The sequence below is a fragment of the Sander lucioperca genome, chromosome 8 (genome assembly GCF_008315115.2).
Source record: "Sander lucioperca isolate FBNREF2018 chromosome 8, SLUC_FBN_1.2, whole genome shotgun sequence".
Lineage (NCBI taxonomy): Eukaryota > Metazoa > Chordata > Actinopteri > Perciformes > Percidae > Sander > Sander lucioperca.
In genome coordinates, this window is record NC_050180.1 from 38,906,323 (window position 1) to 38,932,308 (window position 25,986).

The 25,986-nt window shown below is 41.0% G+C and overlaps 1 protein-coding gene and 1 long non-coding RNA gene across 5 annotated transcripts in view; one reads left to right on the forward strand and one right to left on the reverse strand.

Moving 5' to 3' along the window:
- The window catches only part of zmym2 (zinc finger, MYM-type 2), a 44,420-nt gene that overhangs the window by 596 nt on the left and 17,838 nt on the right, over window positions 1–25,986 (forward strand). For 2 of the 4 annotated variants that reach the window (XR_004897973.1, XM_031314254.2), the window contains exons 1-10: window positions 5,776–5,904; window positions 12,978–13,682; window positions 14,101–14,269; window positions 15,951–16,105; window positions 17,923–18,071; window positions 18,392–18,554; window positions 21,511–21,723; window positions 23,275–23,425; window positions 23,896–24,011; window positions 24,822–24,947. Coding sequence is in view for 3 of the 4 variants with exons in the window: in XM_031314254.2 (XP_031170114.1) it covers window positions 12,993–13,682; window positions 14,101–14,269; window positions 15,951–16,105; window positions 17,923–18,071; window positions 18,392–18,554; window positions 21,511–21,723; window positions 23,275–23,425; window positions 23,896–24,011; window positions 24,822–24,947 (1,932 nt within the window). In the remaining variant the exon portion in view is untranslated. Of the gene's footprint in view, window positions 1–1,478; window positions 1,484–5,775; window positions 5,905–6,745; window positions 6,879–12,977; window positions 13,683–14,100; window positions 14,270–15,950; window positions 16,106–17,922; window positions 18,072–18,391; window positions 18,555–21,510; window positions 21,724–23,274; window positions 23,426–23,895; window positions 24,012–24,821; window positions 24,948–25,986 lie in introns of those variants that run through there. The other 2 variants (XM_031314415.2, XM_031314331.2) reach the window with 2 other exon arrangements.
- On the reverse strand, window positions 2,834–16,448 carry LOC116062807. Its single transcript, XR_004108105.1, has 3 exons — window positions 16,349–16,448; window positions 14,805–14,810; window positions 2,834–2,844 (listed from the first exon to the last, which is right to left on the reverse strand). It is a non-coding gene; the product is annotated as an uncharacterized LOC116062807 (long non-coding RNA).

Here is a 25,986-nt window from a genome sequence, read left to right on the forward strand (position 1 = left end):
AGTACATACATCGTCATCGTCCCTGGCCTCCCTTTCTTATTATATTATCCTCCTTACGTATCTGGACGTGGACTGATAATATTTTTTGTTTTTATTTTCTCATTAAATAGTTTATTGTTGTTATTTCAGCTTAGTTTTTATCCTGACAGTATTCTAGTGAGCAGTACATGAAACACTGAGCTGAAGAGTCCAGACATCAGTCCGATCTAGAGTTTGAGACAGGACTTGGTAACTGCAGTATCCAGATGTGGATAGGCAGGCAACGGTGCCTCTACTACTCTCGACCCATTTGCCTTTTTTCTTTTGATAAATCTTGGGAAAATCCCAATCACATCCTCTGTTAGTTAAACTGATGAATGGACAACTCCTGGAGGATGGACAGACAGAAGGGTTGGGAGGCACTCCGATCCGATCGTGTGTAATTTATGTGTTGTGATGACAAGACGCCCCTGGGCACAGACATGTACTGTAAGACCCTCCACCCTGTCTACATAGAAACCCAAACTCAAAAGGTATCAAAAAGTCTCTCATTCTCTCTCATTTTGCGTCTTTTTTTTCATCTCTTTGCGTGTCTGTCTATTAATTTCAGGTGTCTGTGGTAATTCTGTGTCTCCTTGTAGTAATTTTGCATCATTTGTAGTCACTTTTTGTATGTTTGTGGTCATTTAGTATCTCTCTGTGATTTTTTTTTTCAGCAACATTTTGTGAGTCAGAGCCCCTGACCCCCTGGGCCTGTGCCCGGTAGGCTCGTTCAGTAATCCATCCAAGGTGTGTGTGCTGAGATGTATGCCGTTGATTTAAAAAAAAAAAATTTGCACGGTTGTTTTATCTCAAGCTAATGTTTCTTATTTAATGTGTTTTATTGTGATGTTTGGTTTTGATGCAGCAAGTCCCTTAACCCAAGATCCATTTTATTCCTATGGGAGATAATGAACATATCCTTAACCTTAATCCACTACACTATGTTGTAAAAGACATCGTGTTGCCTTGCAGTATTATGGGTTCAAGACCGCCTCTCCTTCTTCTACACTCCACTCTTCATTTTCAGTGTTTTGTTATGTCAAAACAATCTTATACAAAATGCATTCAGTAGATGTTCTGGTGCTTTTGTTGTATCACTCCGTCGTTGCATTGCTGTGGATCAGTTACTAAATGGACCTTGCAGTGGTAGTTATTTAACTGTTGTTTTGAGGGTCAAGAATGAAGCTCGGCTTTCAAAATCAATATGGATGAGAAGTCCTTAAAGTGATTTATATTTCAGATTTTAACATCTGCAATTCCATGACAACTGTGATATGATAGAAAAGATAGAACTTACTAAATGGAGATTTGTTTTGTCAACTAGTTTAGTTTAGTTTAGTTGCACACTAGACTGCTACTGAAAAAAAGGAAAAATACCAACTCTGTGGTTGGTGAGGTCATAAAAACCCTCGAGGCTTTTAAACGCATTTCATCTCCCTCAGAAAAACAGAAACCAGATGACGTCTGAACACAGGCAAACATGCTGCAAAAAACAAACGTACTTTATAAACAAGTATTATCAGCAACATGTAAGTGTAAAAAAAATGCAGATTATGCAAGCAGAAAGGCGCCTGTCAGTGTTGAATCTGTATATATTAAGATTATTGATTTATTATTATAGACGCATTAGCATGTATGCAGCCTTAATGATAGCTGGTTAGGGTGCAGCTAATGTTATGGTTTAAGCCATAACAATGCATTATATATTAACATCATATATTGTATGTAAAATAATAAAGGGACACTTCACATTGTAAAGATATAAGTTTTTTTGGAGACTAAATACTGTATTTAATCCTATTGTTATCAACTAGAAAGACATGGGAATTTACCAGCCTCTCACAAAAATATATTTTTGCGTTGAATTATTGGAAATGTATGATCCAGTGTTTTGGGATCTTGACCCACACTGGGACCCAAAAGTGAAAATACCTCCACCTCTCCTACTTTGATTTTGATCTCACCCCAGCTTTATGAAAGTGCACCACTAAATTGCTGGAATACCCTTCCCATAGCTTCGAGAACGTGATTAAATGTACTTAGTTACTTTCCCCCACCGCAAAAGTGTAGTAGCCTATTTATTATAAGATCAGAACTTTTACAATTACTGTACAGCAGTTGCAGTACAAAGTAGAAAGGAGTGCAAATGAACAAAAATATATAAACAATAATGATTATAAATGAAGTGCAATTCCAAAATATAGCCTACACAATGTCAAAAATATAACAGGATGTATGCACAGTGGCTGTGTTCATGTCATAGGCTATCTGCCACCAGTCACATAGCCTACATTGAGAGTAAATGTATAAAGGTACAATAAAGAGGCTGATAACTGGATTGAAACTTAACATAGCCTATTGACTGTTTTGCACATCAGAACCCTGAAATGGAAACTAAATGAAGTCAGCAAACACCACACACACACACACACACACACACATACACACACACACACACACACACACACACACACACACACACACACACACACACACACACAGACACAGACAGACAGACAGACAGAGACACTGTTATGTAAAGGATCAGTCTGCATCTAGATCCACGGTCACAGTTTTAATATGTTTCAGCAGAATTTGCGTGTGCCTGAACCATAGACTGTAAAAATAAGGTCTGAACATGGAGATCTCCGACATTTTGCAGAAGATCTGGCAACCCGACTGTTCGCTTTATCAGACTGTTTTAGAAATAATCGTTTAATCTGATGCGTTTGGAAATACGTGTAGGGTGTCGAGATGGAAATAAACCCTGAAGGGAACCCGATCTGCACGTTTCTGTGATGTTGGTCACTGACTTGAACGCACCTGATCCGCCATATTAAAAACGTGATCATGACTTCATTCGACTTTTTGCCTCCCTGCTACAAAAATCACCAGACTAGGTCTACCTCATCATAGTTTTTCTGATGACTGATAATTGGTCTGTTGGCTCAGTTTATGATCTGATCGCTCTTGCAGGTATTTTATTGTGACGTCCTCTTATCATACAGGGACATATATGTTGCTTTTCTCACACTATTCTGGGTGTATTAGTTATTTGCTTGGGCTGTTTCGGCTTCCCTTGCATGTTTGGATGGAATTACGTGAGGAAACCCGATGTTGCACCGGCAGAACTGAGAACATGAACTCTCTCAACCTGGATCCTCCCTCCTGATTGGACCCGAGCTGTGTACTTCAATGGAGCTTGTTTTAAAAGCCTTTCATTATCAAAGTATGTCATTTGCCGGCTGATCTGGAGTCCGTTTACACGGGAGACATGATATGTATCGATAAGGTTAAATCAGCTTAATGGAGCAATTAAATTGCCAACCATGCAACCCCCTGATTGCTGCTCGCGCGCTTGCGCGACGAAAAAAGAACTAAGAAATACGAATGGATGCCGTCAGAGAGTATAATAAATGAGTGAGGTCTCACTCTGCCTCTACTTCAGGTTACAATAAACGTGATATATAGGCTATACATACATATATTAAAGAAGACTTAAAGGATCAGACCAGTGCTTTTGGTAGTTAACTGAATAGAAGTGCAGTGGTGGAAGAAGTATTCAGATCTTTTACTTACATAAAAGCATAAAAGTACCAGCAATAAAATATACTTTAAGTACCAAAATAAAAGTTTGGTTGTTTTTTTTGCAGAATTGCCCATTTCAGAATGCTCTAGGCAATTTTGTATTATTGGATTATACTTATTGATGCATTAATGTGTTCATTACTTTAATGTTGCAGCTGGTAAAGGTAGAGCTATTTTTTTTTATTACAAATTAGTAACTGACTACTGTCAGATAAGTGGAGTAAAAAGTAGGTCTACAATTTTGCATCTGAAATGTAGTGGAGTTCAAGTATAAAGAAGCATAAAATGGGAATACTTAAGTAGAGTGCAAGTAGGCTACCACTAAAAGTACAGTGCTTGAGTAAATTTAGGCCTACTTTATAACTTCAGATCGCCTTGTTCATGTATTTCCTTTCCTTGCTTTTCGGCACGGTAGAAAAAACAATTGGCAGATTTTTTTAAAGGTCATTACAGTAAACAAGATTTTTTTTTTTTTAGCCTAAATGGTGATGCAGTTTGAATGCAGATTGCTTTAAAAATCTGGCATTTGGTCATGAGGCTTCTGGGTATTAGTCTATGCTTATGCAGAACCTGGGGGATGGAGCCTGGCCAGCCCTCAAGAAGACATGGGAAAGGGATCGGAGTATTACACTGGATGATGAGGAGTGGGATAGAATCTGTAGTAATATTAAAACTATGTCACGCGATGTGAGGGTGCGCCTCATCCCAAGATTATGCATTTTGGGATTGAGATGGATCAATCCTAAACGGGATGGATAAGCACATAAGAAGTTGGGTCCAAACTAGTTTAATGATAACCAGACAGATTATTATAAGAGGATGGAGGATTGAAGGGGTGCAGTCAATTCAAGAGTGGGCTTGAAAGATGACTAGGGTGGCGGTGTTTGAAAAGATGTCATATAAAAATGTTTACACTAGGAACACTAGGAAATGGGGATGGTAGGCTACTTGAGCTTTCTGGAGGGCTCCTAAGAAGCTTTGTGCTGGGGAGAGACATGTATGATGGGCTTATGGTGTTGTCATTTACATAGGCTCTGTTCATTTGGTTTATAGTGTGTCTATTTTGTTATTATACTGTTTTGTGGTCTTGAATGTTGTAGTAATGTGTCATCTTTTCTTGATTTTTGTCTGGGTGGTTTGTGATGAAAATGTTAATCATAAAAAACAAAATCTGGCATTTGATTTTAATATTGTGGCAGCCAGGACTACGAAAAATGCATTACAAAATCAGAATCACTACAGCACACTTAAGCAAACCTTTGTTTTCAGTTTGTGTTCTTATGTTATTTAGGAAAAAGGTGGAGGTTTATGGCAACAATTTCTGACAGCTGCTCACAAGCATATTGTTCACTCAACTTCCTCTACAAGTTAAGTTTAAATGCAGCTTTAGCTCAGTCTACCCAAACATGTATAGCCTACAAATGTGTCTGCTAGCCACATCACATTCACGACAAGCACAAAAATATATAAAATCTAATAGGAGCACAGCATATAAAAGGGTAGGCTAAGCTATATCATTTTACATAGCCTACACGAAGGCCTACGTGCCTAGCTGTGACCCATTATTGCAGTAGCCTGGTTTCTAATCTTTTTTTGGCATAAAATGTCAACTTCTACCCTCTATCTCTGGTTGCATACTGGCAGCTGTGACCAGCACAACCATGGAGTGATTTTTCATGTTTTATTAAAACAATGTTTAGAGTCCGGAATATAAATGGCCCACAAGAAAAACAAGGATCAGTCTGAAAATATAGCCTTAACTTAACTTTAGCTAGCAGAAATAGATCCCCCCGTTTTCTCCTCTAATCATTTCGCAACCTCTCAGATTTATCGAGGAACCCCAATAAAATAGTTATCTTGGCCTACTGTTTATCATAATTAATAAGTAGCCTAGTTTAGAAACCTACATAACAAACTTTCCCTGCTAGATTAAAAGGTCAGTTGAGATCATGGATGTATTAAGGGAACGGTTGAGATCATATAGTGATACTTAGCTGATCAAATAGTTAACTAATAATTATCCAAAACAAAACATACTCAGATGTGTGTATATAATGCAGCAAGACCAATCCATTTCAATATATGTCTTCTCACTAAAATATAAAGGTAAAGCTTCTCATAACGCCACCAACCGGCGTGGTACGTCAAGTGAACCGCCACCCTCACGTAGTGAGTCATCTTCTCAATAAACGATCTTTGGACGGAAAGTGGAAAGTTCTACGTTCTGCGCAAGCGCACCCCAGGATTAATGTCAAGGCACAAAAGTGGCGCTACACCGTTTCGAGCTCTACTCCGGTAAGCGAATTTCACAGACGTTTTTTTATATTCCAGTTTTACGCCTAATTAGTCAAAGTTTCGGGAACTTGCACGGGCCGTTAAGCCGGTGTCCAGGGACTCCCCCAGGAGTCACGCTGGGGCGAAAAGACACATGTAGTGAACAATAAACAGTCAATTTTAACAGATTTTCTCCCCTGATCTGTGTGTGCTGTGGCTGCTGCCGCCTCTAGTCTCCAGTATTGTTCAGTTGGCTCCCTAATGGCGGACGGCAGGCAGTGCTGTTTTCCGCTGGAGGAAGAGGGGGAGAGGAAGAGAAGGGGGGGGCATATTCTATGTGGTTGTGAAATTATTGGGTTTATACCTGGCTTTGGGTCACGGTAACTCCCGAGGGATTCCTGTAAACACGGTGTGGAAATATCTTTGCTCCTCGTTGTTTACCACCGCATGACACAGATGAAGTCCGTTCATACTACCGATAGGGCGCCCCTGGCGGTGGCCGGGGATATTTGCCACTGATTGCGCCAGGTCGGGCTCTGTGCGGGGTAACTTTCCAATTAAAACCCCAGCGTCACAGGTATCATAAAAATCGGGCTTTTTATTCGGTTTCCCGGTCTGCTTTGGTGGTACTGGCATGTGCACGACTAGAAAAAATAAACTGGATGAGATGGGGGGTGAGGGGGGTTGTGTATTAAAACCACACGCTGCCAGTCGTGAAAGATTTGAGTGTCACACTGTGTGTCTTGTTCTACATTAAGCGCTATTTAATGCGAATAAGTTGTGATCATTTTTAGTGATATTTTTAACAATGGCGCAGTCAGTCTGTGCCTGCTCTCCTCCCCTCTATCCGCCGCTAATCCAATGGCTGTTAGCGCCAGGAAGGGCAGGGGTGGGAACGGAACACATTGAACCACGTTTTCTTCTGGATCCCAACTTGGAAGCCAACCTACCCCCTCATTTACCTGGGTTATTTATGGGAGAGTTGCTCAGCTCAGGTAGTTCTGTTTTTGTTTTTGGTTAAAGTTTTGGACCTGCTTCCCATAGTTTGTCAAATATCACTGCTGAAAAAAAGAGAGAAGGGGGGAAAAGAAGGGAAGCTCGGATCAGGTCGTGTGATAGTCATCGCGGTAACCGGGTGCCTGGACCGGATTTGGTGCTGTGGTGGTCCTCGTCACAGCTGAGCTCCTAGCCAGTCTTAATAACCAAGGGCACGGCCAGGGGGGACTTTAGCAGCCCCTGAAAGCTTGGTACAGGCTGTCCTTCAGTGCTGATTTTCTAACATTTCAAAGGAGAGCTCATCAACTGTGTGGAGCTCAGAATAGCCAGGGTTTAGTTTTGCATTCAGCTGCCAGGTAACCGGAATTGACTGTATTGTAGCCCATCAGCTGGCTTGGGGGATGTTCTGGTGGCTGCGCATTACGCATCACTTCTCAGTGACATAAGCCTTATATAATAATCTCAGTCGTTTTATTTGAATATGGTATTAGTCGGTTGTCTTCTGCGCAACTGGCGCAAACAGCTCTATGCCTCCACCTTGTGACCTGCTGAAAAAAAATTATTTGATGATCAACTTGCGCAAACTGACAGTGTTGGAAAGATAGAGGAGCACATATGTAAGGTGATGATGTGGCTGGGGTTGTTCTGGCGCAGATTTTAACTGCTTGTCTGCTGAGTGTTTTGTTGCAAGGAGGGAGTCTCTCCCCCATCCCACCTCTCTCTGTCCACCTGGTGTTGACGTTAGGAGCAAGGTTGCATGTCAGAGCTCATTAATGCAGGACCCTCGTTTCCCTCGCATCCACGTGAATGCAGGCTGGCTCATAGCTCTGCATTGCAGTCTGAACTGAGTCTAGACCAGGCTATTTTTTCCCCTCAGAGCACTACTGAGTTGCTTTGCACATAGATTCCCTCTGTTGGTGTAATATCAGAGCTGTGATGCATTTACTTTGCAGCTTAGCTTGGCTTCTGGGTGGTGTTGAACATATAGAAGGGTGCCTTTGGGCCCTCTGTCAATATTTTGACACCAGGTAACCCCACACACATGGTCTCTAGACATAGGGTTAGGTTATAATCTTCTAAAATATAAGTTTGAGTTGGATTACACCGTCCCTATTTGGAATCCCATCCTATTTTTAAACAGTCAATAACAACTTATTGATCTTGAATGTGATGCTGTTTTGACTTGTGCTTCCTGTCACATGGTCATCATGAGCAACTCTTCCTGTTCCAGCTTCAGTGTTTTAGATATATCTTAACGATCATCAAACATACTGTATGCAGCTCTGGTGCTGTGTAAATGTATGCAGTGTTTTTATTCAAAAGTAAAGACTTGGATGAACTTTCACACAAGCTATTGACATTTCTTCCCTACATTTCGGAACAAAACATACATATGAAACAATGATTTTACTTTGATAGAAAAAAGCAAATATATACAAAACATGTTAGCATATTGACATCTTTCAAACATGTATTTTAGCTTCTTTAATTACATCAAATACGTGAAAGCTGGAACAAAAATAGGATAGATAGTGATAGAATTGCACTCCAGACGAAGCTGGTAAATAGTTAGTATTAGTTAAACACATTTCAGGTAGCCCAATGCCCATATCTTTTAACTGTCATTTAGAGGACTGTTTCTTCAGTAGTGATGCAGCCTTAGTTAAAAAAAATTCTGAATTGCGCTTTTGTTGGATTTTGTATGTATGATCCTGGTCCAAGTGTCTTATTGTTGTTACATTTGGAGTTTAAAGGTGCAATATGTAATACTGACAGCTAGTGTTTAAAATAGTTACTGCAGTACAAATTCAAAATACTGGAGAGAGTTGTCTCCCCCGCCCCCTCCTCCCCAGACTCGAAGGTCACGGAGGTTGCCAGGCTGAGACCGCAGCATACACAACGATGTTGCTAGATGCTCGTCTCACATAGCCAGACATTACTCCACAGTAAAAAGCCCATGCTCACGTGGAGCTCTGTACCCAACTGACAGGCACACTTCCTAGGCTTAGAATTACGGTAGGAACCCCTAAAAACACAACAACCTAGCCGTTTGCTCCACTCGACTGACAGACGCACTTCCTCAGCTCAGAATTACGGTGAGAACCGCTAAAAATAACACTACCTTGCCATCCTCTCCACCTGACTGAACACACTTTATTGGCTTAGAATTACGGCAACAGTCGCTAAACACACTGCAAACACACGGTCCTCTCTTCCCGATTTCCAGCCCCCCCTCTCTTGGCTTAAAATAACTCCCCGTTGTCGACTACCGCCACGGAACAGGCTACACGTTGTAAACAGCCGTGGCCCGCTTGCCTGGTCCTCCTCTAACGTTAGCAGTTAGCAGGGTTAGCAAGGCGGCGTTAGCCAGGACCAGTCGGGATCACTTTACTGGCTGTGTCTCAATTGTTTTTGTCAGTTAAGGGACTCTGGTGCTCTAGCTAAATAATTCAATGTGAGTACACAAATGCTGAAATGACATAAAATGCCCGTCCCTTGTAGTTGTGATAAATTAGCCTGAAGCTAATGCTTAGCTACCTGTTCAGGATGAAATTAGCCAACTCAGCGTCCTTTTGGGCTCTAAGCTGTCTCCATCTTTCAAATACATCTCCTATATTTACCCGTTTTTGTAACGTCTCTGGTCACGCAACTGTTAGAAACATGCAAGTTTTTTTTTTAGGTCTGGTAGAATCTATCTCCGTTGATCCTCTTCATTTGTTTGCTGCTTTCATGGCTGTACTAACGTTACAGCTGTAGCGCGCTGGGTTTACGTTTTTACAGGTATATCTGGCAACCTGGCCTGGCTGTCAGACTGGGCAGTTGATAACAACACAGAGGCCAAAACACAGACAGACATTCTGTCACGGAACGAAAATACTGGCATTAGCATTGTTATCAGAAAAGATAGTATTTCAACTTAGTTAACTTATTTCCTTAAGATTACTCATTGGGGTCATTTTTGGATTTATTACAGTAAATATATTACATATTGGACCTTTAACCTGCAATAGAGACATCTGATAATAGGTCTACAACACAATAGTCCTGCTGTAAATACCAGTGTTTAATGTTTTAATGGTCTAGTTTGTAGCGTTGCTGAGCAAATATCTCGTTAAATGTCTTTCAGTCAGTGTAATCACAGCATTTAATCATTTTGTTTTACTGTTTTGCATATGTGTGTTGGCTGGATTTTTTTTAGTAGTGCTTGGTATCTAACATATAAATACTTTTTTGATACTGACTGAAGTACGTCTGTAACACTGAGTATAGGAAATGGTTGCATGTATCAAAAGCTATTTTTTTTATGGTCCTATTTATATGTTTGTACATTTTAGACAGATTTTTATTGAGGCGAAGTTCTTGTACATTTGAGGTCTTTGAGGTATTTGTATTTTTGTCCACCTCCTTTTAATTGCCGAGTAGCTGTTTCGACATGAGTGTCAAGTAAATTACGGTCAATATGCCAACCGCCAGAAGCAAATAAACTCCCTATTTTTTTGAAAGTAGGAAATAAACAAAGATGTCACAAGAACTGCTTTTTATACTAAATACTAACTAGCAAACTGGTGGAAAATGAATTGCAGATCTCATTTATATGTGGCTTTACACAGCTGTTAGTTGTGAGGAATCCTCTCCGACAGTCATAGAAAGATGTCTTCCAGTTTGTAACCTTGGGATGTTTCATTAAGCCCTATCAGGAGGAGGAGGTCTATGTCATCTGGGTAAAGGATGGACTTCCTACCATACTAAATTTAGCAAAATCTCAGCTCGGTCATGAAGCTAATGTGGGAAAAGTGAAAAGTTGTAAAATATGAAGACCTAAATAAAACCTAAATATGCCTATCTGTTTCTTCCAAGATACCATATCTGTGGTGCTGTGATTTATATTGGATGGCCAAAATGGCCGCCGCAATTATGTCAAGCCAGTGAAGTGGCTTCCTCTGTAGTGTAGACTGTCCTTTCTTGTAGCTCTAAAGGCTGTATTCAGGTGTGTTCTGTTCACGGTGACTGTTGGGGTAAAGAACATAGAGCTGCAACGATCATCGTCTGCACAGAATGTGTGTGTGTGTGTGTGTGTGTGTGTGTGTGTGTGTGTGTGTGTGTGTGTGTGTGTGTGTGTTGCAGCTGTCAGCAGTGATTTGATGTGTGGCTTACAGCCACAATCACTGCTGTGTGACATGAAAGGGAGTCAACGTAGAGAGTGCAGACTTCCCCAAAAGTGCTTTAAATAGTAATTACCGGTAATAGTAACTAATAGAGTGTGGCACCAAATCTGCCTGAGACATATTTTGCTATGTGTATTTCTTCTCTTTTGGATATTGTAGAGATATCCAGAAGCCCAGTTTTAGTAACATTTAGCTGTTAAATGCATGTTTACATTGATCACTTCATACATTAATTTATTCAGTATCACACAGAGTGAAATATAAGCCATTTGAATATTGTGTTGGCCAACTCAGCAGCACCCAGATGTAGAGCACAGACAACGAGTCCCTGTGGTGGTGGTGGTGGGCCTTACCGTCACCATGGCAACCAAGGTGTAGCTTCACCAGTTGCCGGGGGCAACAAGAGAGAAGCTGTGTCGAGCGACACACGGGTACGGAGGGAGGGATATGAAAGACAGCAGGTGAGAGGAGTAAAGTGCTGGGTAGATGGGTTAAGGAGATGCAGAGAACAGGAAAAGAAGGATGAGACGTTATGGAGAGGAGGAGGAGCAAAGTTGCCTCCGTTGCTGAGCAGTCACGTAGCAGTTCTTGAGGGTCTACGTTGAAGACATCGCCTCTACTGTTGTTTAGCCTTAGCTGCCCCCTTTCATAGTGTTTTCCAGAAAGGCCTGACTCTGCAGCACAAGCCATCCACCATCCTTCAACCTTATAAATAACATAATACTTGTCTGAATCAATATTGGAATCATTTTAGAGAATTGTCTCAGCAAAACCGTTTTGATAAGACAGGTTTCTGAGATGGTTTTGCATTAATTTACAAGATTTCAGAGTCAGCTCTGTACAACGGTTGCAACAAAAAATGCACAAACATGTTCAATTCAATTTTAGGTTCCACCATTATGATGTAATAGTACGAATACTGAGAGCGCTGAAGAAAGTCATTAGTGTTATCAGGTTTTATGTCCCAGAAAGGACTAAACTGCGACTGTTATTTGTTCATATTAACTTCATTAAAGAAGAACAATGCTTTGAGCTTAGTCGTCAAGTACAGACGAAAATGAAGAGGTCTGAAAATTTGCGACTGGCCCTGCTCTTTTTGGAGTTGGTTGACCCACATTTGATGAGTTCTTCTCATCCAGGTAGAGGAAATATTGAGGGATCCTTGTGTCGTCCTTGTTTCTTGTACCATCACCTTTTTTCTCTCTTGCTAGAATGTGTGCTCATTGTAAGTCACCTTGAAAAGGAAAAGTTTGACTTGACCTCAGTGACCCGAGCGAAGTAACTAGGGCTGCAACTAACAATTATTTTCATTGTCAATTAATCTGTCGATTATTCTCTCGATTTAATCGATTAGTTGTTTGGTGTATAAAATGTCAGAAAATTGTGAAAAATGTCGATCAGTGACAAAGCCCAGGATGACACTCTCAAACGTCTTGTTTTGAAGATATTCAGTTTTACTTTCAGAGGAGAAAATATTTGAAAATATTCACATTCAATAAGCTGGAATCAAAGAACCTCTTTTCCATAAAAAAATGACTCAAACTGGTTAATGGATTATCAAAACAGTGGGCAATTCATTTAACAGTTGACAACTAATCGGTTATTCTTTGCAGCTCTAGAAGGAACACAGCAGAAATGTCACATCACTGCCCCAGCATCACCACAACATCCATTTTGGCTCCAACTGTTAGCAGAGCATCCAGTTAAAGCTGCGTCTTGGAGGAAATGGGTCGTAGTTTGGCGTATATTTAGGACAAGCTTGGTGAAATAGACAATGGCAGTCTTCACCAGGCATGAGGGGTCTATGTGGGGGGGAGCTGGCCTCTGGGGATACCTGTGTTACCTGTACAGCTGTCAGGAGATAATTAGGTGAAGCCAGCACCAGTGATTGGTTTTACGATGTCTAACTGGCTTCTGTTTGTTGATTGCCAGGTGGTTGCCTTAGCGATGGATGGGGAGTCAGAACCAAACCCTGCCGTAGCAGAAGAGGCAGGGGAGCGGGTGGAGCCCATGGATGCCACTCCCTCCCCCGAGCAACAAACCACGCCCCCCTCCGAGGTGGCTGGGGAGGCCTTTTCCATGGTAACGGAAGAAGAAGATGAAGCCGCAAAGGAGGGGGGCACAGAGGACAATGATGATGATGTGGTTCTCGTAGGGGAGGAGGATCTCCAGCCTTCTGCCACAACCCTCTCCCAAGACACGCCCAGCACAGACTGCTTAGAGCCGGCTGCTGCCGTGGCAACTGTAGACATGTCCACGGCAGAGATGACCCCCAGTTCTCTTGCGTCTTCCAGCACATCCACGGTGGCAGCACCTCCTAAACCTCCAACCGCAGAAGCAGAGCCCATTGTCATTGACGATGAGGATGACTCTGAACAGAAAGAGACTTCCTGCTCCTCACCAGCGCACCCTGCAGGGTCCTCAGAATCCCCCTCGCCAGGTGCACTCAGCAGTACTGAGCCAGATTCAGAGATCAGGATCGCCAGTGTCACCACGCTGGGCTCCAGTAACCAGAAAGGAAGCTCCACTGTTTCTGCAGTGAATACGCCACCACATCCAGTGGACGTCCAGGAAGACTTGAACCTGATGATAACCTCGGTGACATCACTGCAGAGCGGGGCAGCGGCTGTCACAGCGGTGAGAATCATCAGAACTTTTTATCCATATTTTCTTTCATCTAGTTTACATTCCCCTATACTCTCGCTGTACCTTTTTTAAGTTTTAAGTTCTTCCTTCCAATGGGTTTCAGGAAAAGTTGGTTCTTCTGATGTTGTCTGCTGATAGACATTGGTGAAAGCAGGTGTTCTCTGTGACGTAGCATGTTTGTTCTTGGCAGGGTAGCATAATGATATCTTTGTAATATCAATTTTTTGAAATTTTTTTTTCAATATTTATTCATCCAAGTTGCACTGGGAGCTCCTAGTTAGATGAGGTTGGATTCAATTCTACAGACTGCACAGCATACGGCACCTTTGTTTTTTTGGGTTGCATATCATCTTTTTTTTATGTTTTGTCACTAAGGAGAAAAACTAACCTAAGCAACTTGTCTGTCTAGGCAGGTGAAGGCCAGGCAGAGGAAAACGGTCTGCAGATTAGCAATGCGTTCAGCCTGAATCCTGACACCCCATCTGGTCGACCAACAGCCTCCTTCAACCCCGGGCGGGGCTCAGCCCCCATGGGCCAGCTGGTACAGAATGGAGACACAGGGACGCACAACAGGGCAGGTAAAGACAATTATTATGCGGCAAGAAGAAATTTAACTTGATGTGTTCTCACAGGTAAAACATTACGATAGTGACCAAATTGAAGGGGAAGCACAACTCTCAGAACAAATAGAGCCTTGCTTGCTTACACCCCTATTACACACAGCCTTAGACTAGTCAACAATATCACATGAGTGGTGTCAGGCCACATGTTTCTGTTTGCTTTCATATATTCATATTTTTGTTTTGAGAAACCTCCCTTCAGTCCTCACTCTTACCCTCCTGATTGTGTTCATGTGAAACAGGTGGTGTCCTGTTTTAAAACTGTGCTCTGTGAAATTGCTGTTCAGCTTTGTCCTTAATTTACCACCTCATTTGGAATTGAGGGCTACACGTACTAACTGTACTAACTAAAAAGGAAAGATAGTGGAGGGTGGCACATTAACCTGGATGCAGTCAGTTGATCAGTATTGGCTGATATCAGCATTAGATGATCCGTGGCCTTAAAATCCTGAGACAAAAACCTAGCATAACATGTAAAATGAATGTGGCAAACACACTTCTAAAGTGTTGTGCTTTAACAGAGTAACTGCAACAAGAAACCAGCTATCCTTAATTGGGTTAAGAGATTAACCGCTATACGTGTAAGGTGTTCAGATTGCACATTGTTTGAAAAAACACAGCCCCCTCATCCATTAAAAAGCAGGATCATCCTGAAAAAAGTTAAACCTAGCTTTACTTGTGCTGCAATATAATGCAACGTCATCTGGTGAAGCACAGCTTGAAAGCGCAAATTCGTGGTGGATTGCTTTATGTGAATGGCGTATTTCCACTGAATACCTTATGATGTAAACCTATTCTCGTAAAAATATGATGCTGAAAAAGAGTATAATAGTGTCTCTTTAAGTGTGATTTTATATGCTAGTTGTCAGTTTTACTCAAGATGTTCTGTTATGGCCTAATAGTATATAGCATACCACATACCTGCAATGACCCTGGTTCAATACCAGCCGGGGACCTTTATACTGTATGCATGTCATACAAATGTATGTCTGTTTGCTGTCTGTCTCTCTACCCTCCTCTGTTAATAAAACAATAGGCAAAACATACTAAACAAATAATCTTAAAAAAATGTTACCATGTAAGGAATGCAGGGAAGGTAGACATGTCCAGACTTCTGATTGTTCTGTGGAAACCCATACTTGACATCCATATTTTTGAAGAGCTCATCGCTTCTTCTCTTCTGGGAAGACTTTCAACAATATTTTCTAAACTGGCTGCAGGGAATCGCTTCCATTCAGCCCACAATGGGAGTATTTATTTAATTTTTTAATTTATACTTTTTTATCGATACCCAGTGGGGAAATTACAAGTAGTACTCTGCTGTAGTATTAAGATACCCCTGCAACTAAGATTCAGCCCAAACCAAGCAAAACAGCTCTAGGCCCTAAGTACACAAAGCTATGTTTACAGGGTGGTCCACATAGTTATGACATATAATTTATTTTGGAATAGTGAGGACATCTTGAAGACCGCAATTCCAGAATGAGGAAAAGGTTAAAGGGGCGCATTGGGACTGATGTGACAAACTGAATCCTCCTGATAAATTTGAATTAACTGAGTTTATTGTTAACTCAAAAAAAAACAACAGATGTAGTATGAAGACAGCGCACTAAAGTTAACTTTCTTTATTTCCTTCCAGACTCGTGGATCTCCCAGTCAGCTTCAGTTCCCCGCAACCAAAAACAGACGGGGGTCGACTCTCCGTCACCAGCCACCTCCCTACCAAAACCTCCAGGCCAGTCTTCTTCATCTACTTCCTCCTCAGGCTCCCAACCACAGCCCAGGACAGTCAAGGTGATCCAATCTGTTCATATTGAAGTCCTGTGTAGTAAACATTAACATAGTCTATATCCACGACGTTCCACTTCCGGGATTGCTCCGTTGCCGACGGAAATTCCGCCGGATTTCACTGATTTAGGCCTGATATCCGTTGCCTTGGGCTTCCTTTTTGTGTTGTAATTTTAAACTCCGGTGGATTTATGAGGACTATGGTTAACTGCTCCTCAGATCAGGGTGAATCCAGACAGCTAGCTAGACGTTCCACCAAAACAAGTTCCCTCCCGAGGCTTTTTAGCAGAGGCGCCATTGCTCCGTGTGGAGCTTAGCGCCGTTCAAGACGATTGTGATTGGTTTAAAGTAGGGCTGTCAAAATAACGCGTTCATTTTGATTAATTAATCTGAGAAAAAATAACGCAGATTAATCTATTCCATATTGACGTTTGACCCGGAGCCGTTCTAGCCATCATTGGACTGTAAAATGAAGGAGGGAGACGAGAATGTGCTGCCTGGATCATTAACTGGAACATTTACTTGTAAAAATCTTCTTCCTGCCAACCCTGGCTACCGAAATCTGGTGCCACTGATATGTCTGCGCTTCTCTCTGATGCTCTGAAGACGATACAGGCAACACAAACACCGCTGCACGTGATGCTAGTTAACACTATACTCAACAGCAGCTAACGTTAGCCTACCGCTAGCTAGTAGCTGGATTAAACACGGTTAAAATGCTGACAGCTAACGCTAAACGGTGTAAAGTTTGACTGTGTTTTACTGTAGAGGATTCAACACCGGGATGTAACAATCTGCAGCTACCGTCAGAAAAACAACACAGACGGTGCGTTCAATGAAACTGGTAAACTACAGACTTGTGGTGCATTTGAAGTTATTGTAAATGTCCATTTCCCACCTGGTGGTTGTTTTTGTCGTTCAACAGCAATTTACTAGTGAAATAAGTTATTGTTATTGTTAAACATTATTATTACATCATTTAATTTTGACCATATGACCTTAGCAATAAACATGCCGTTCTTTAATGTCACCGACTGTTGTTTACTACCCTTTTTTTTTTCTTTTCTTTTTTTACTTTCTTAAAAAGTATCGGTTCAGGCACCGTTAATTATGTATGCGATTAATTTCGATGAATTAATCACAGAGTATGTAATTAATTAGATTACATTTTTTAATCGATTGACAGCCCTAGTTTAAAGAAATGCCAATAAACCAGAGCACGTTTTTCTCCCATCCCTGAATGCTGTGTGGACTCTCCAGACCCTCCTCCGCAGCGCAGCAGTGGAGGAAGGTCTGGCAAAGAGAGTCTACTATTAACATGATAGACAAACTGGAAATGTTATTTTATTTTACAACTTAACATCTCCAAAGTTAAAGGTTCAGTTGTACATGCAACTTTTGTATCTGTATTTTTATATTTTCATATAAAGCATGTGGCAGTCCTGTTTGTTTAATTGCTTCATATGCTCAACTTTAATTCATATGTGCATTTAAATATTCTCCCAAACACACTGCAACCACCACTGGAGCAGATTTAAGTGTTTTAATTAATTTAATTTACTTTGAAACACTTCTTTCTTTCACTACCCCATATTTGTCCTATTTGCTGTGTTTCTGTTCAATTACATGGGAGCCAACTGTTGTTTTGAAGAAAGGTGTGCAAAATGTATAGACGCAAAGTGTATAGTCGTTTTGGGTTTAAGACAAAAAAAAATGTTTTACATGACCAAATGACTCTGCAGTGCTCGTAAACTTATAAATGACTTACTGTCGTTGTAAAACTGCCCTGCAGTTAAGTCATTGTTCTTATTTGTTTATCCCAGGTGACCTGTGCCAACTGTAAAAAGCCCCTGAAGAAAGGCCAGACAGCCTACCAGCGTAAAGGCTCCACACACCTGTTCTGCTCCACCACCTGTCTCTCTGCCTTCTCACACAAACCCGCCCCCAAGAAGAGCTGCACCATGTGCAAAAAGTAAGTTGCACATTGAACAAGAGACATTTTATTGCTTGAATTTAGAATTGTAATGAAGCATGTGGAGTACATTCAAAAGTAGTGGGGTTGTAATAATAAACCAAATCTTTTACATTTCAATTAAGGAAAATAGGTATTGTTGTTTTTTTAAGTGAATTTCCAGCGGTTTTGAGTTGTCTGTCCCAATTATTAATTCACTGTTAACTCATATATTTGCAAGTCCTAAACACAATATTTATATAAAAGGACAACTGTTATCATTTTTACTAACTGATGCACATTTCCTGTAGATGTTAATTGATTTGTGCTCTGTTTTTCAGGGACATCACAAACATGAAGGGTACCATCGTGGCCCAGGTCGACTCTAGCGAGTCTTTCCAGGAGTTCTGCAGCACAGGCTGCCTCGGTGCATACGAGAACAAGCAAAACCCGCCAAAATCAGGCCTCAAAACAAAATGTACTGTCTGCGGCAAGTTAACAGAGGTCAGTCTGTCTGACACAACTAACAACGCATACTCCTCACTTTTCCATTTACGTCTTTCTCAACCAAAGCAACACATGCCTCTTTATTCCTGATAATAGAATGAATAATTGAGTGAGTGGCAATGGGTAAAAAAGGGAAACAACCCAAATGTATTATGTATAGAAGTGTGTGAAAGTCTGCAGCTGTTCGCATCTGTACTGAAGTATGATCACGGTTAGTTACAACCTAGAGGTGTCTCTAATACTCTGGCTCCCTCAGGGTGCAGAGAACTACAAACATCAATATAATGCAGCCCAATACGCAGAGAGCCTCAGAGCAGCTAGCATAGCTGTAGACTCTTAGCATTTTTGGGTTTCAACTTCTCTTTATTATTTACATCCATGGCTTGAGTGTTTGATTTTTCCATCTTCTCACCCTGTTCTCTATTTGTTTTTTGTTTTAATGTTATTCTTATCCCTTAATGAATGTTCTCTTACCACCATTATTGGCTCTGTCTCTCCTTTATTGTCTTCCTCAAGCCACTTTCATTCAATATTTATCTCTTTCTTGTTCCTTGTCTGCCTTTACTGTTCTTTGTTCACTCTCCTTTCTTGCCTTCTCTCTTTTCTCCATCTGTCCATTTCAGTATGGCATAGTAGGGCCCATTTGCAGAAGGCCTTCAGCTCAGTCTCCATGGCCACCAAGTGCAAAAACAGTTTTGTCAAATTGGAGAATTCCTCCTACCTCAAAATGAAGCATTAGTTGGCCCGGAAGCTGTGGATAAAATTACTTTTGTATTGGAGTTATGTAATTCTGTGTGGGATGGGCCACTTAGTGGCATGACACGTACATAAAATATCATGTATTCAGTTGGCAATGGTCCTAGCTCCTTAAAGTATCCAAATTAAATGAATGTACTGTTATTTTCTTACTTAGATTCAGTATTAGTCTGTGGGGTTGTTCTGTTACTTGCATCACTGTCGGCTAACTAGTACTACTGTCACCTAGCAACCACAGCTATCTGCATTTGTGACATCTTAAAATCATTTGCATTATTTATGTCTACTTCTTGATTTCATTTGCATTTAAAAGCAACAGCAATGCCCCTGCCAAGCTACGCTAAAATGATTTGCAAAGTACACAACATGGACAGTACGCCTATGTATAAATTTAACTAACATGATTTTTCTTTCCTGTCATTCCCCATAGCTTTAGATTTGAATGATTTTAATTTTAGCATATTGCAGCCTGTCATGAGATGTTGTATTGAATTGAAATGGCTCGTTGGACACGCCCTTTAGTTAGGGGTCCAAGCCCGAGGGGGCTGGGAACCCTGGCTGGGAATTTGCAATGCAACGCGGTTCACAGATCCAGCGGGCTGTGGAACCCTATTGCTATCCTAAGGATTGTTATTTTTCCGCCGATAAAACTCACTCTACAGCCTAAACCGTCATGGTGGGGGGTGCCATTTTCAGGACTGGTCTAGAACCCTGCAAGGACCTCAGACAAAAAAACTTCCACCACTAGGTGACGCTATAGCAGAGATACGCGTTTGGCCCTATAACTCCCAAACCGTACATTGCACATAAAAAATACAGATATCCACGGATACCCTGAATTTAGCTGAATCTCCCATTTCCGCCTAGACTTTTTATTTATCGTAAACCTAGTTTTTCTAACTCCTCCTAGACCGTGCGACCGATCTGCACCAAACTTGGTACGTAGCATCTCCAGACCGGCCTGACAAAAAGTTATCAAAATAATTTTTATCGGATGAAAATTGCGCAAATTACGCACGAACAAATTTGTGTTGCTAGCTACGAAAACACCTGGTACGTAGCATCGGCAGATAGACCTGACCAAAAGTTATCAAAAGAATTTTGCTACGTTAAACTATGCGCATTTTACGACCAAACTAATTTTCCTAGCTAGCCACAAAACACAAACTTTAGCATATCTCGGCAAAATTGAGACGTATCAGAGACGTGGTATTATTGTTTGACATCCCACTCCGAGGCTCTGTACCAAATTTCGTGAGGATCGGCCATTAGGGGGCGCTATAATGAACGTAGACGCATTTTGGCAAATAACTCAATGCATTTAAATGGGAAATTTGCAATTGCAATATCTCTGCCGCAGTAAATGCTATCATCACAAAACTTGAGATTATTGTTCAACATGCCACTCTGCGGCTCTCTAGCAGATTTGGTGATGATCGGCATTTAGGAAGCACTATAATTGAGGTTGAAGCGTTTTGTCCTTTTACTCAATGAATGGGAAATGTGCTATTGCATTTCACTACAGACTTTGGAGCTCGCACTTAGTGAAATTTCCTGACTTTTGCCTCGCCGGCGTCAAACTTTGAGTTGTCCTTTCTTGGGCTCCGCTTTCGTGGGCTCCGAGTGTCATTAGGGGGGGACTGGCGCCGGGGAGGGTTCGACCCCGTCATAACAGCTTGCAGTTCTAGTTATTGTTTGTGTTCATGCTCAAATCTGGTAAAAGATAGTTTAGAAAGACAGTACCGTTCACGTATATAGGCGGGCGCCATCTTGGGAAAACCGTCACGACCAGTCGACCGACGAATGCCGTGCAACCAGTAACGTAGCTCAAGCAGGGCGTTCGTCGTTCGACTGGTCGTGACTGACTACACATTTGTAATTAACCCCTAGGTTCATTTTGCGCCGGATTTGTCCTTGAATTTTGCACACCTAAGACAACTTTGAAGGACAAGTTAGCACACTGTACATATACATGCAAGAGGTGTTGATCAGCTGTTCAAGTAGAAGCCTCTGTTTTCACAAAGTGGGACGCACTGTTGCATTTACTGAAAAGCTAGAACTCCTTTACAATAAAGTGAAACCAAGTGTGGCGCATAATGACGAGGCTCTCCGATTGAGGAGAGATTTAAAAGAAAGCTTGCTGAAGTTTAGTTAATCAGGCTCTTGCTGCCCCTTCTGCATTTCTCTCTGTCTACAGATCCGGCACGAGGTTAGCTTTAAGACTGTGACCCATAAGATCTGCAGCGACACATGTTTCAACGTTTACCGCAGGGCCAACGGGTTGATCATGAACTGCTGTGAGCAATGTGGCGACTACCTGCCCAGCCGAGCAACAGCCAACCACTTCCTGCTGGTCGATGGCCAACAGAAACGCTTCTGCTGCCAGAACTGCGTCAGGGAGTACAAGCAGGTACTGTAGGCCCAACCACAGGCCCCAGGTGTGTAATGTATATCCTGATTGATGCCTGTTTGATTCGCATCATTTATTTCATTCAACCGTATTCATTTAAAAATACAGCTCTGCTCAGCTCTGTCAAAGTTTCTGTTGTATTAGTGTAGCTGTGGTGACCCCTCCTCCTCACAGTCAAGAAACTGCCCCCACAGCAACTGCCATGTAACAAAAACAACAGTAAAATGGCCTTGTTACTTACCCTCCTAAAATATATATAAAAAAAACAGTTGCAGTAACACAAGTGCAGGGTTTCCCCCAGAAAAATTGTTGCTATTTTTTCGACAAGGGCCCGGCTGGAGCCAGTCACAGACTGATGGCAGCATTTATGTAGAGCCCAATAGTTTCTGTGATAACAGAATTGCGTAATTTTAGCCAGAAATTAGAGGTTGGAATTGTATTTGTTGCTTGGCAACGCTAGCTTATTGAATATTCACTTATAAGTGGATGAAACTATAGAGTGGCAAATCAGTGGCATTAAAAACTGTGTCCAGTAATGAGCCATCACGTATAAACCATCTCAGTTGGCTAAGTAGTGAAACGTAAGTGTTTAAATATCTTTGGCTGGTGGACAGAAGTTGTCTGCCTCCATTTGAGCATTTAAATAAGCTATCTTTTCTATATCTGACCAGCTCTGTTGTCTACATTGCTATAAAAAGTACAGAAATCTTCAAGACTGACAAACTGTTCTAAATAGAAAATCATAACGTATGTCTAATGTTAGCAGGAGACACATTCTAAATTCTGTAATGCCTCTTAGTTTTAAATCATTTTTTAAGAGCTAAAATCAATTCAGTCAATTCAGTTTTGCACTTTGAGGAAAATCACCTTATTCTTCACTCGGGTATCATTAAATCATTCTTGTACTTTGTAGAAATAAATGAAAGTGAGAATGGTGCCAGGTCTTACAACACATATTGAAGATAGTTTTTATCAAGCAATGTAATAATAGATTTCCAGGGCTGATGCTGCTACTGCTAGTCACTGCGATAATAGGAGGACAATGAGGAGCATCAGTGTGCTTTTGTGGCTAAGCAGTGGGATCACAAAACAAACATATAGACGATTAGATACGTACACGGGAGATTCGTGCTGTTTACTGCTCTAATGCTCATATGTCTTTAAGGTTTACTCAACAGAAGTCAGAACAAACGCATTAAAACCTCTTTCTCCAAAGAAGAGGATCCATCAGGATTTCCCATAACTTGTAATGATCCATTTTTCTTTCTTTTAGGTGCATCTTAATATCCCTCCACCATGGTTCATGATATGTTTGGATATTTTGAGATTACGGTGCTGTCTGTTTATGTGTTTGCATGGACTCTAATGTGAATAAAAGGGCTTAAAAAGCTTGATAGAAGTCTAATTGAAAAAAGCTCAGTCTTTTAGCTGACAAAACGTTTTTATTGTTTAATCAATTCGCTTTATTAATGACTTAATATAACCTTGTTGTCACTGCAGAACATAAAGTTAGTTATTATTTTGACATGGTGTTTTCCTTCTCTGTCACAGGCCCACAGTAAACTTGCGAGCTGCCTGACTTGCAAAACGCTGATCAAGACAGGCGAGGTGCTGCACAGCCTCGGAGCCGGCGGCACCATGGGCTCCTACTGCTCTGTCAACTGCATGAACAAGGGCAAGCTGGCGTCGACCTCCTTCATCAGTGAGTCACCAGACTGCAGAACACAAAAACAGAGCTTTTCTTAACAGAATTGGACCTTCAGATAGAGTTCTGCACAGTTCCACAGGTCCCATAATATGTTAAGCAGATCTTAGCGATACAAGATCCATGTTGTCAAGGCTGAAAGTGGGCAGTAGCGGTAAAAGACTTAGCATTTAGGCTATTACGGTAAGAGTTCGGTAGCCTACTGTTTGTGTTGGGAATTCGAAATATTTCATTGTCTTAATGTATTTAGGCCTGTATGTTCTGTTGATGGATAACTGACTTGACAAAGCAGCAGAGAAAAGCTCCTGTTAACCTGTTTGCTGATTAGTATTCATCCCAGCAAACATTGAATGCACACGTAGGAGAAACAGTTATTCACCTAAAAAGGACCATTTCAAAAAAGTCACAAGCATGTGTAATAAATGCATTGTCGTGTGAGTTTTAATGTTTAATGTCTGTGTGTGCAGACACAGAGCCCACATGTCACTTCTGTAAGAGGAATTCATTACCGCAGTACCAGGCCACGCTGCCAGAGGGAAACATCCTCAACTTCTGCAGCTCACAATGTGTTACCAAGTTCCAGGTGGGGACTCTTGTCATTTCAAACCAGAAGACACAAATCTGGGTCCTTTTATAAAAATAAAAAAAAGCCTACATTTTACAAAGGTAATAAAGTGGTCACACTGGTGAACGCTGTCCCTCTGATGTATTCTGGATTATTTAGCACAATAATTCTTTGATGTTGTTGAATGAAAACACCATATTGTTTCGTGCAGCTGCATGGAGGATGCTGCTGAAAATTAGCATACATACAACTAATCTCATGCAATAAATACTTTAGATAATTGGATCAAACTAGGCTTTCGGATAGTTGGTGTTTCAAATGCGCCCTGTACTCCAGTGTGAAGTTGTGCAGAGCAGATGAGTAAGGACATAAAATGGTATTATACCTGATAGGAATGAAAGTTGTGAAACCCAGATTAACCGGTATCTACTCATTTGACGCATTCCTCATGAAAACAGCAGCTCAAAAACACAAACATAAAACGCCACAGGTTTCCTCAGTGGAGTCCATGACCTGATTAGTTTTTTAGCATCATGTTGCATAAATTTACATATTAATGAGAAAACAGAGTTTCTTGAAACTATCGTGACTCTATCATTGTTTATGACAGTTCATATAATATCACCCACGTGTAAAAAAGAAAAGGAAAAAATTTATATTTGCAAGTCAATGTTTAAATTAGCTTTGTTAATTACATCTGTAAGTACACCCAGCTGTGTTTTGATATATCAAGTATCAAGATGCTTATGGAAGGCCATTAGACACAGATGTTGTTACTCACCAGCTGCTAGTCATCAAAAGTAAATTCCTCCTTGTTGTTTTTTATAGAACGCTACTCTTCAAACAGCCACCAACGGACAAACGCCACTCTCCACCACAAACAACCCCGTCCAGCTCAAATGTAACTACTGTCGATCGGCATTCAGCTTGAAGCCTGAAACTCTGGAGTGGGAGGTGAGACCATCCTGAGGAGTAGTTGCACAATTTTTTATTCAGGTATCACAGGTATCACCGGTCTTTTTCTTCCACAAAGATAAGATAAGATAAGCTGTTATTTTTAAACAAGGATAACTGCCAAAATTCACTAGTTGTAGCTTCTCAAATTTGAATATGTTCTGGTTTTCTCAGTCCTCTGTGATAACAAAATGTAGTAAAATTTGGGGTTTTGATCTTACAATATTTAATTATATATATGTCAAATGGGCTTTAACCAATTGTGATGGGCATTTTGTATTTGACTATAGACCAAATGATTAATGAGTTAATTGAGGAAATAATTGGCAGATTTACCAAAATGAAAGTTGCAGCCCTAGTCTACCTTGGTACTAGGGCTGCATCATATGACCGAAAATCAAAATCACGATTAATTGCACATTTTTTCACATTTCGTTTTTTCGTTTCGTTTGTAACTTTAATTTTTAAATGTTTTTGTATAAAGTTCAAAAAAAAATCTTTTGCTGAGAAAAATTGAAATATGGATGGATGGATGGTCCTAACTTTGAACCAGCAAGTTGCGTTTTAAGCACCTATTTTTTTCTGCTTGTGGAGAGCTATGTGACACATGGAACTATATTGATGAGGAGTACTGCGAGAGTATACCAGACAGACACACAGCTGACAACCTGCAGGTGGAGGCGCTGAAGACAGGCTCAGACATACATGCCGCGGGCTGCTGTGGACTTCTGTCAGTCCCGCAAGCGGTTTCAGCCTGCTTGTCGGTCAACAGTTAATTATCGGGTAAAATTAAATTTCATTGTGCTTTCTTTTGGAAGGCTGGCTGCCAAAAATTGCCACTTACTAGCAAATTTATTGAGGTGAACGCTAGCTATCAGTAAACAGAAGGTAGTGTCTGGTGGGTGCGCTAGTATTTGTGTGTGCGTGTCGGCCCTCATTTGGCGACTGGTGAGTGTTAATTTCGAACCCTGTACTGTCATGGGAAAAATACATCGATAACAGTTTCAGAATTTCAACGTTGATACATTTTCGATTAATA